Here is a 12,540-nt window from a genome sequence, read left to right as displayed (position 1 = left end):
TACCATCCCTTTTAATAGACGCCCGTGATTTGACAAATCTAATTTGCACCTCACCTGAAAGAGGTGTTCCCCGATGAACTCTGGTGCTAGACAGGGGACCCCCTCCTCCTTCAAAACTTTGACATCGTCCTTCAGACTACGGTCAGCAAAAACATGAGTCAGCCGAGAGGCCAGACTGGCGACATGGGTAGCTGGGAGCCTCGGCAACACACTCTGTGCCCCACCAGCCAGGAGAATTCTGGGAAGAGTAAAATGAGGCAAGATTGAAAAGTGTCTTCATATTACAAGATCACCACTGTTAGATTCAGAGCTTTGTGGTACATGGATATGGTTTTATGCTGTGTGACATGACATTATTTCTTCAAAGAACTTAGGGTTAGGGTGAGGGTTGTGATAGGGTTTTAGGTATAATTTGATGTGAAGATTAATGTTATGGTTACGTTTGTAGGTTTGTGGGACAGCATCTTACACAAAGTGAATTAACGTATCTATTTCATATGGAACCATTTTACTGTTACAGGGCATACAGCTCACTTACCGCTTATAGACATCTGACTTCCTCCTACTGGTCCCAAAGTGAAGGAGCACCTTCCATCCATGGAAAGCGCCAACCCCAGAGGAGGATAATGCTTTTCTCCATCGCCGTGGTGCTGCAAGGATATCTGCTGAAACATCGGTATCTGCACAGTCCTCAGCACACCATTCATGGTCGAGTTCATCCTGCCAGTATCCTTGGTCCGCACTGCTCCTGATATATGTCGGTTTTAAAATCCATTTCCCTGAAGAAACAAAAACAGGCTGCGGTTCTAACATTTTCTGCAAATTGGCAATGTTTTACCAGAAATGAATTTTTGTTGCTGGCTTTTGGGACTGGATAACAGCTGTCAAGGTATTCATCATACATGTTCTGGCATTAAACAACTCAATGAATCAAATATTTTCTTACCTGAGGCACATCCACTGAGGAATTTTTCACTCCTCATCGGCTTGTCACAAATGATGTGGGTGCAACTTTTCACATAGGCCTGTAAAGAAATCACACAGAACTGAAATATACATCTAATGGCCTGATGGAGCTAAGTTCTGAATTGGGACAGAATGATGACAGCTGTTACAATGTAAGTCCATCAGCTGATGATTAAAAGGGGCATGATGGTTAACTAATATTTTACGGATGACTATAATACTAGTATGTATAGGTGCAATGCAATATGTAGTATTGTGGTGAACATTATATGGGACATTAAAAATATCGGTCAAAATGGCTGCCACATCAAAGCTGTCTACAATGTCCAACTGTTTACTATGACCACCTTTTGTGCTTCCTTTGAGCAGTTGAAGACAGGTTTGACTGTATCATTGTAAGTCAAAATGTATCTTAATACAAGTACTTATCATCATATGCACAGCAAGGCAAAATATATTCTAGGAACATCAGGTAGTTCCAAATCACAATTTTTTTGAGGCAAGAGACATGTCGATTTTCTTTCTTGTTTCTTTGGTTTTTTTCTTTCTTTCTTTGATGGCGGATAGCTGAAACAACTATCTGACAAAAGTCAAACACAGTGGCACCACTAAATATCCGGGGCAATAATCATACACTAAGTGTTTTAGGCACATTCAGAATTTAAATGTGCATGTAGGACCCCTAATAATGTTGGACTGTATTAAAGTTAATGATACAAAAATAATCACTGCATAATGAACCTATCATGGGCAACATATCAATTGATAAGTCGATGTATGGTTCCCCCTGGCCCTTTCTGGCATTGTAACCTCTACTGAAATTTCATGTTCCTTCCTCTTTTTTCCAAGGAAATTGTAAAAGTTCTACTGAATCTGCACTAACCGTTCCCTCATGGTAATAGCCTCCAAGAGCCACAACCTTGGCACAGCAATCCCGTCTCTGTTCCTCTGTAAACCCTGTGAGAAGGAACTCACGCCGGCGTCTACTGCCTGCCCTCCTCGAGGTCTTACTCATTGTATCGGCAACGCGTGCCTGTCACACCTCAGCAATGGAACATTTCTGAAAGGGAACATTCACAAAGTTCTTAGATAAAACACTGCACAATGTACTAGTAAAGCAGTTAGTAGCAGTTTAATAGTATACTTTGTTATGTATCAAGGTTATACATTTATCTATTTTTATGAGATAGTCACTCACTCCTTTTCCTGTCCTGGGGTAAATAAGAAGGAAGGATATTACTACTGTATACGCTATAATTTTCGCGTACATAAATTTTCGCGAATTGCCGCTGTCACACATTTTCGCGAGTGGTTAAATTGGGGGACCAGAGAAAATATGAAGTGGCAAAGAAAGTGTGAATTTTCAACTTACTAGCAAGTAAGAATGATACTAGATATACACTGCATGAAAAAAACTTACCAAACTCTGCGAACTAGTAAGTTAGAATTCAACATTTTTGAAGTGGTTAAGTCCATCGCGCTAGATTTCTGACGAGTGGTCCCCTTGCGATAATGGATTGGCTCTCTACAGTATTCGTAAGTAGACGTGGACGTGCGTAAACAAGCTTAGCCAGTATGGTCTGTTCGGTAAGCCGTGACATGGTATACTAGTACTGAAACGATCGTATCATCAAGGCAAGGGATTCATTTTGGAAGGTAATATTTTCGCGTGTTGTTAATTTCGCGAATAGCTCCCGACTCGCGAAATTCGCGAAAATAAAACCCACGCGAAATATATAGCGTATACAGTACTTGAAGAAAAACTTTAAAGTAGTTGTTCTGTATACCTTTACAACAAGATTTCACCAAGTTCCATGACATTTCCTCTGAAATAAATCTAAAAGTTAAAACCAGCTAGTATCCAGACCTAATAACAAGTTACATATAGATTCCAACATTTAATGTTACAGCTTAAAATAGATAAAATCTCAAATCTCTTCTTTCATCTTCATTCAATCATTGACCACCAAACTCTAGAGGTCTGGACCTCTACTAACATGTTAGGTCTAGCCTACTTCAGTACTAACGGTTAGAGTCATGACTATCTTGCTGGAGAACTGTGTGTGGTCATTTAATGGAAGAGTGCAGGTGGGCAATTCCACAAAAAATGTTACTTTTCCTAAAAATCATAAATCTGCAATAATTTGAAATATATATGAGCTATAGGGACAAATTTATTATCAAATGCGAGAACTTGTCATGTTCTTTCATTTCAGTGGTATTTTGATACAATTGAAGTGCATTTAGGCATTCTTTTCTTAAAAAAAAAACCTTTTGGGGGCAAAATTTTGGCTAATTTTTGTAAAAACACACAATCTTTGACTCTCAGTAATTATATTACATATTCATCAACACACCAGCATTTCTTTCAAAGTGGTTTATTGTTAAGAATGGACCAAAAAACACTAATTTTAGCCGTGTCTGAAATAAGAACTGTGTTGAAGTATGAATATTTGGACTTTAAAAAGTGGACAAAGTAGTAATGTCCGTAACGCTACATTTGTGAACCTGTAGAGTAAATGCTGAATGTGTTGTACACAATTATCAATCTACAACTTAAACAGGACCTGAGCACTCATTTCAGAAGAAAATTTCTTATACTTGATGCTATGATTCATAAATTTCTCAACATATCCACATGGAGGTAAATAATCGTGTCCAAAAAATGTAATGTCCGCAACGGCAAGCATTTTGTGTAATATCTACAATTACAAAATGATTTATCGTAACTAATCAAAACTCAGACTGCTAGCGTTTCAGAACGACTGGGTTAGAATAAACCATGAATGGATTCAGATTGATGATCCCGAGTTGTTGAAATAAGCCCACAAAGTCACAAAAATTTCTCTAAATCTAAATGTAATGTCCGTAAGGCTGGAATTGCCTAGGCTTGGCGTTGGAGCATTCTCCGGAGTCCAAGCTGCATTGTTGAACATCACGCTAGCTTAGCTAACTACGTCTATTCGAAGCCAGTGAAATGGTACACTATTCACTAATTAATGCCCTATCCAGCTATAGTTTAAGAAGCATACAATGCAAAATGCCTGTCATATTGCTATTGGTAACACAACATGTGACATTTGCTCCTGCAACAATTGCTCCGGTCTTAGCCTTAAACTTCATAAATGATAAAGCAATGGCAACAGGTTAGATCTAGCCAATCGTACCAGTTTAATAGGGTTGTGTGTGGGGGGGGGGGGGGGTTGGAGGGGTATCACCGTTTAGTTTGACTTTGATCAGTTGATGCGAGGATTATAGGGTAACCCTTTAGAGTCCTAACCCTGTCCGCCCGGTGTCTAACGTTAAACGCCAGGGCAGGGACCAGGGTTTATCAATCATGCCTGCGCCCGGTTAGAAAACCTAGACAACTAGACTATGTTTATAGACTCTTTTAGTTATATGTTTTTATGTTCGTGTGTACAAATATGTTTGGAAAGTGGCTGGGATGCTGAGCGTGCAGATATTTCATGGAAGCAATGTCGCAGGAGCTAATCCGTTACCTATCCCATCACGAAACCGTCGTGTCTTGACCGAAAGATCGGTCTGTAAAGTCGGAGGACGTTGGGGATATGTTCCGCGGAGACTGCGTCTGGCTTCAGCCTCAGGGATTGTCTCAGGAGGAGAGCGATAACGTCAAAAATTAAAGTCGTGTCATGATATGGAACCTGCGCATAAATTTGCACAAATTGCGAGGAGTTTTCACTCTAACGTTAGTTAAACACCCCCGCGGCACTGACACTGAACACGAAAGTGCAATTCAATGACTCCCAATACAAATTACAATGGCAATTACAATACACTCAAAGGCGCGAAAATCAAACAGCCACGGCTCCACGTCCACAACCACATGCACATCACAGCACGCGAGGGGCCGATCAAGGACGAGGCGAGGGCAGCTGGCAGGTCGCGACGAATCAGTGTCGCGATTTCAGTCAAGTAGTTCAGAACAAATACAAATTTCTATGGTACAGCAGTAATTTAACTTATCATTGAACATATGAGATTATGCTAATTTACCACCTAGCTAGCTTACCTTGATTGCCAGGAGACAAGTCAAATTCAGAATTTCTCCTACCACCATCACAACTATGGCAGCGAAGACAGAAATTACGGGAAAACGCATTCATTTGTACACTGCACTCACTTGCACTCACTATGTAGGTTAGTACGCTTTTTTTCTAGCTCACCTAGCGCGCGCGAAGTTGAACGGCCGTATAATTTTTAGGGAAGAAGTACTTAATTTGGAAGCAGTATAGCACGCGCGTACGAGTGCGTCGTACGAGCCACTTACTTACTAGTACTGTACTCGATTCGTGACACGATCAACGATACCACGGAGTGTAATACACGTTGCACCGTACCAACACTGATGATGACACTACACTGGAACACTCATACACATGCACTCAGTATTATTTCTGTGATCATGACTTTCTAGTATATCACAAACACACAGCACCATTATTTTAGTAAGGATGGCGTCTCACCATTTTCCCGAAATTGACACAAGATGGTACAGTGTGAAATGAAGGCGAACCTTCGCAAGGTCTTAGAGCGATTTTTTTCTCTTTTTTTTTTGTCTGCCAAAGATTTTGCCACTGATCACGAAATTGCTGCCCGAGCATGCAGGATCGGGCGGGGGACAGTATCATATTGCCACTTCCGGGTTTCATCAGCTGACAAGCCAAAACACACACACACACACACACAGTCACACAAACACACCCACCCACCCACACAAACACACTAAAAAGATAAATAGATAAAAAATGGCCTTCTGTGCTATTTTCTTGTGGTGTCACTTTCGGGTTTTCATCAGCTAACAAAGCATAAAAAAAGAGAAATCATCAACTCTTATGACAAGGAAAAACAAAACAAAACAAAAAGAACAAAACAGGCCTTCAGCGGCAATTTTCTGGTACAACTTTCGGGGTTGATCGGCTTCACAACAAGAAAAGAAACCTTAACCACATTTTTCTGGTGCCGCTTCTGGAATTAAAAAAAAAAAAGTGGGGGCCGAGGGTTATGTATTCTTAAATGTATAGATAAATAAGTAAGTAAATAAATGAATAAGTAAACAAATAGATAAATAAATGGTATCAATAATGAATATCCTCTCCTGTCTATAGAGTTTGTAACTCTGATCGACGATTAAAACTTGAATATGTCACGATTATGTTTCATAAATCGAATGGTTCTTATGACGATTTAATGTAATTTCCCAATGTCCCATTTAAATAGGAATATTACATTATGTTTATACATATATATGTGTGTGTGTGTGTGTGTGTGTGTGTGTGTTTGTGAGTGTGTGTGTATATATATGTGAGTGTGTGTATGTGTGTGTGTAAATTATATTGTGTTTATATCTATAAACATTTAACTCTGGACCCAGTTTTAGTCTAGGGGGACGTTGTGTAGATAACTTAATGGCAGCATAGAGCATGTGATTGAAAGGGCTACTAGTATTTTGCATGTAGGTCCTATACTCAATAGGTGAAAACGTTAAGGAGAGACAAATTCTTGTCTCCCAAAGGTCGTGTGTCTCCTTGATAAAGTAACGTCTCTCTAAAGCTGGATCATTGTGGAATACTCGACAAGATTCGGAGCAGCATTCTTTCTGGAGTATTCCTCCAGAGTCAAACAGTACATCATAGACCATTTGCCATGTTTTATACCGAGAATAAACATCAGTTATATACGCAAAGGGTGCAGCTTCTGCTTTGAGTGAAATATGACATTTTGAAGCTTGATTAAAGCTATATGACGTCATGTCTTGTTGCGTACCTGTTGGCGCTTTAGGCCTAAACATAATGCGGAACGGTATAGGTTTACGCCTATCTGAAACATTAGTCACAAAATTAATCAGAAATCGTCCGTCAGAAACTAAAACATAATGCGGGACGGCTAGGTTTACGCCTACATGAAACATCAGTCACAAATCAGAAATCGTCCGTCAGAAACTTCGTTTCAATTTAATTGATTTTATTTCTGCCTAGTTCTCTGAGTGAAATAACACATGCATATAATAATATTATGACAATGAATATATCATACAAGAAATGTGGACATCAGTACACGACTTGCGATAAGAGTCCATTTCATCGTGCATGTGCTAAATCCTATAACGGCAAGAATGAAAAAAAATCAAATGTCAACCCATTACCAAATATCATTTCAACAAATAAAATTACATTTCTCACAAACAGTGTCTAAAATCATCAAAAACTTGTTTATGAACTAGCATTCCAGAAGACCACGGTTTTATAGACATGACATGCAACTTCTTCATAGCTGTATTAGTGTATCTAAAAACCGACAGAAGGCCACAATACAATATACATTCATAATAATCGTGAAACGATCTTGCATTCGAATATTGCCCAAGTGCAAAAGGCAAAACAAATTCCATCAAGACATTGATACTAGTATTTGAAACAAATGTGAAACAAACATGTCTGCTTGATGTTGTTTTCCGTCGGTACTCTTAGAGTGTTTCTTATATTCAGGGTTCGACAATAACTTCTTTTCTGGTAACTCGTTCGGGCCACTAAATCTTTGAATTGTAACTTTCGTCGGCCCGATATGAATTACAATTTGAAAAAAAAAATCATTTTGAATATAGCTGCCCGATCGGGCCATCAAAATGTAGCCCTTTTGGAAATTTGGTGGCCCGTCATGATTTTTTTTTTTTTGTGACCCTCGACCACGCGTACCCGACCATGGCTAATGTCGAGCCCTGAACTTATATCTAGTGTGATTTAAGTTAAATATAATTTTACAAAATTCGGGTGTTTCAGATTCATTACCCTCAAGGGTGGGTCGTGGATTACAGTAAATAGGCCTGATGAGCAAAAATGAAATAATGATCTACAAACTGTTGTTGTGTTGTGATTTCATCAATATAACTGCAATGTTTCCGGCAAGACAGTAGCAGTTGTTCCTTTATAAACATGTCTATTATCAATGACTTTAAGAATTGTTATTCACGATACGCCAGTAAAATCCACATAGATAAAATGTCTCCCATGATAACAAAAACAAAAATGGGAGAAAATTAAAAACAGGAGAAGTATACTTATAGCCTCAAACAAACAAAGGAAAGAAAGCAAATACAAACCTATACGAAACGTCATCACAACTGACGTGTATAATTATCTAATCCAAACATACACACGCATACACAAAAATGAAACAAAACAAAACAAAACAAAACAAGCTACATTACTTCTGCCATGTATAATACCGGATATTAAAATGACATCTAAGACTTGTCTAAAAATTCAAGTTTTTCTCAATACTGTCTCTACATGTCTTTATACAAATTGATCTTGTGATTTTGATAACTGATATTTACACAACGTGAAAATTTTCGTTTAGAATACTGAGGCGGATGCCATTATTAAATAGACAGCGATTTTTTAATGGCCAAAAATAGAAAAGAAAAGCCGTTGCCGGTGGGATACGATGGAAAATGATGATTTTAAATGCGAACTTTCTGCTTCTTGTTCATTGATCATTCCCCGTTTTATTTTTTTAAATCCAAAAGTAATCATGAGTAAGTCTGAAAATAAACAGTATATAGGAAGAATCATTATCCCTTTGTATTATATTAAATGCCTTTCATTCTATGATAATTTCCCTTTCACATGGTTCATCGAAGATGTACAGTCGATCAGTTGCACAGAAAGCAATCTCGCCGCAAGGGAACTCGGCCAGTGAGAACCAACTCGGCATCGACACTATGATCTTATGCTTGGTGACAAGAAGTTCCAAATGTTTCAGCTCCTCCGTGTATCGATCGATATCGACAAAGCCCTGATCGTGATCTATCCAGGCGACGATGATGGAACCGTCTCGACACACAGTGGGGCATGGGATGTAGTTTGCTCCCTTGCTTCGCAAGATATGTTTTACTGCACCTGATGGGTCTATGATTCTGATCACGTTTGCGTTATCTACAACCAGCAAGCCTGCACTTTGTGATATTAGTGGGACCAGTTGGATAGGTTCGAAGTCACAGGCAAAGCGCCTGATCGCCTTTCCTCCAATCAAGCCCGAGAAATACATGATTGCCTTGGCTTTCCTATAGCTGGTGTAGATGTTGTCTTTAGCGTCGACAGCCAGATCGCTGAAGCCACCCTCGTCATGACTCAAGGTCTCAAACGTTATTGGCTGCTTTTCGCACTCTCGCGTGTAGACTGAGATAGAGTTGTTGCTGTCCAGAGTAAGGTACCTTCCACCGGACATGAGGCCTACTTTGGCGGTTCGTCCTGTCTTGACTCCGGACTTCAACAGCTGACCGTCGGCTGTGACGAGGTGAGAATCTCCATCCACAGTTGCTACGACTATGTCGCCTTCTGGAGTTGTTGCCATGGTAACCATTCGATGCGGTAGATCTACCACAGCTCTCAGAGGCCATTGTGCCAGAGTTTGTTGACTTATGGTCTCCTCGGATCTGAGCTGCGCATCCCTTGGGTTGCCACGCAACGGAGTCGAGTCCCCGTCCATTTTCTCCTCAGGTTCCTCACAAGAGTTGTAAAAACTTGAGGCATACGTGTCTAACCCTATTCTTATCTGGTTGCTTAGCAACTCATTGACCACATCGACTAGGTAAAAGTGTTGCTGATGGTGACCATCTTCTGGCTCTATACAAATGCTGACATCCCCCTCTCGCACGCTGAGTTCAGATGTGACAAAGGGATGTGATATTCCAGTCGACAGCTGACATGAATCTTCCTCAGCTTTGTCTGCATTGTCTTTTGCTGTTTTCGATGACCTCTTCCAAGACTTTCGCTGTTCGTTGATGACATGAACGTAGTCCTCCATGATTGGTTTCTCCACCGGTTTTTCATCTGATGCGAAAGGGCTTAAGTCTGAGATGCGTTCAGGAACCAGTCTATCATAATTCCTCCATGCTGCATCCACCACATGATGTCCTTCTTGCACGTGACCCAGGACTCCACATCGGAAGCAGACAGAGTATTGACAGTCTGTACAAAAGCACTCCACCAACTCATCCGGATGCAAGGTGCAAAACGGGCGCCTTCCCAGAGACCAGGCATGTCCCATGTATTTATCTGTGAGAGAAATCCTGAAGTTACTCAAAGACCTTTGGAGCATTGCGTAGTTCCGGCGATTGTCTTCACTCGAGACATAATCAGAGCTTTCACAATCGGCCATCAGAAGCTGACAGCTTTTAATACAAGCATCATCACGGGCTGTAGGAGCGGCTCCATAGTTTGACAGTTCTTCACGGGGCACGAATGTCACTTTTCTGCACATAGGGCAAGGCAGTCGTGTCGTGTCAGGTTGCGACTGCAGTATACGCACGATGCAACCATCGCAAAACACGTGGGAGCACGACAGAGTCACCGTTTCCATGGTGACGGTGAGACAGATGGGGCACTCGAGTTGAGGAGTGTGCCTGCAAATTGTTGTCGTCTTCATTGTAACTGCTGAGAGAAATGTAAATGGAAGCAATCGTGAAAGTTCTACTTCTAATGGACTCACATGCAGTCAATATTTTCAAATGTCAAAACCACGGTCTAGATAATAGTATAATGGTACCCTTTTGCTGGTAAGGCCTATATCATGGGCCTTACCCGCAAAAGGATACCATTCATGTCGACTGCTTTATCATTGACAGTATACAACACACACAAAAAAGAAAGAAAGAAAGAATGAAAGAAAGAAAGCCTAAAAAGGCAGCAGAAAAACACCAATTTATTAAAATCCGAACAGACTACCATTACTCTAAAAATGAATGCGAATAATCATAACACATTTCATAAAGAAAACAGCACAAAATAATGATGATGAGGATAATAATGATAATGATATTGTCGATAATAATAGTGATATGGCAATTAAGATGATAATTGAACAAGTCATGGATCATCATCATCATCATCACAATAGCACTGATGGCAGACATTTTTGTTCATTACCTGTGTAACAAGATATCGCTTTGAGTAAATGTTAATATATAGGCCCTATTAAATATTGCAGTCATTCAATGCATATCTTGTCTCATTTCCCCGTCGAAATATTTATTATCAGTATACAGAGAGTCAATCCTTGCATGACAAAACTTCGATTCTCTTTCCTACCCTCCGTTGGCGGAAATATGATAGCCTCTAACAAATAGAAGCAAAAAAAAAAATGTCTCACTTACCGTTTATTTCCAGCGATTAACAAAGAAGAGGATACGGGTGTGTATGTATTCGGGAGAACGGTTGATATTACTGTCCACCATGAAATTTTTCAACGGATGATTTTCAAGAAGTTACTAAACGTGCCACTATTGTGCCAACTCTCTCATAGTCTACCCGCTGCTTCTCCGATGCTGACAATAAAGTCGGGCATTCAGCCTCCACTCACAAGCTCGCAGTCTGAATGAACCACAACGGTGAAGAGCGAGCCAGATTTATATAGGGTATGAAGCGAAACGACTAACACGCAGTCTGAGTTCACGCACCTGCGATGACGTGTACATTTTGACGTCGGGGTCGATTACGCGAACCACTGAAGTAGAACTTTGAATGGAAGCAACGACGCAAACACAGAAAGCTGAGTAACAGAGCGAGCGCTAAAAGTCTGCCATTTTCGTTCAGTGAATAACCTGCCCTTTATACAGCTTGTATGCAATTTTCAACTACTTAATTACTGTAAACAATTACTGCAATTGCAATTTAGATTAAAGTTTCACAATGATTATAAATCGAAATGGCAGCGGATAGTGCCATTTTCTTCGTGTGTTATTATGCTTTCCATGTACATTTTTACTTCAGTGGCTCGTATGCATTGCGATACGACACGGACAGGTAAACACGTCATACAATACACGGGTCGGGCGGGCGCGCCCGGGCGTCGCAAACACACACTGGTAGCTTTACAAAGTGACGATTCATATTCTTCGTCATGTATAAAACTCCAGACAGTTAAGTCAGAACAACTCATCAAAAACAAACCAACACGTGTGTCAGCATCCTTGTGGCTGTGGAATAGTCTACCTGAATGTATAAAATAAACTGATTCAACAGCTGTGTTAAAAAATAGCCTGTTTGTTCAAGTAGTCTCATGCATGAGCATGTACAGCTGGTATAGTTGTCTGAATGTTCTGAAATTTTGCTTTCTTCCTTTTCAACCCTTAGAGACATTTTAATTTCAAGCTCTTGATAATTACTCTGAATTATCATTATCAACATTATCATGATCGTAATTTTCTATCATCATTATTATGTATCATATCCAATCTCATTGATTCTGCGTCATAAAATCTGCAGCTTCTTCATCAATTAATAACTTAAAAGATCAATCAATTTTTTCCCCCGGAAAATTTAATGAATTTGATGTTTCTGCTTCCTTCCTCAGTTATAGCTCACATCCATCTTCTTTCTCTTTGTCTCGTGTTATTAATTTCCTGTTTATCATCATCATGATCAGTACAACGGCATTATTTTGTTAGAATAACATATTTATACGATTATAAAGAAATCAGCTCCTGCATGAATGTAGGCATGTTCACTTGAGTTCAATAACAGTAAGTATTGTTGTTGTGCAAAAGAGTAA

At 39.9% G+C, this 12,540-nt stretch overlaps 1 protein-coding gene across 1 annotated transcript in view; it reads right to left on the bottom strand.

Moving 5' to 3' along the window:
• The window catches only part of LOC139741388 (SMC5-SMC6 complex localization factor protein 1-like), a 33,190-nt gene extending 28,117 nt beyond the window's left edge, over positions 1-5,073 (bottom strand). The window contains exons 1-5 of the mRNA XM_071651970.1: positions 5,000-5,073; positions 1,850-2,026; positions 947-1,025; positions 539-779; positions 55-238 (exon numbers count right to left, since the gene is read on the bottom strand). Coding sequence (XP_071508071.1) covers positions 55-238; positions 539-779; positions 947-1,025; positions 1,850-1,981 — 636 coding nt within the window. The 5' untranslated portion in view covers positions 1,982-2,026; positions 5,000-5,073. The remainder of the gene's footprint in view (positions 1-54; positions 239-538; positions 780-946; positions 1,026-1,849; positions 2,027-4,999) is intronic.
• Between the last annotated feature and the right edge of the window lie 7,467 nt (positions 5,074-12,540).

Source organism: Diadema antillarum, unplaced genomic scaffold (genome assembly GCF_040938485.1).
Source record: "Diadema antillarum isolate AM-2024a unplaced genomic scaffold, OU_Dant_1.0 seq00000927_RagTag, whole genome shotgun sequence".
Taxonomy (NCBI): domain Eukaryota; kingdom Metazoa; phylum Echinodermata; class Echinoidea; order Diadematoida; family Diadematidae; genus Diadema; species Diadema antillarum.
This window is presented reverse-complemented; position numbering and strand designations above follow the sequence as displayed.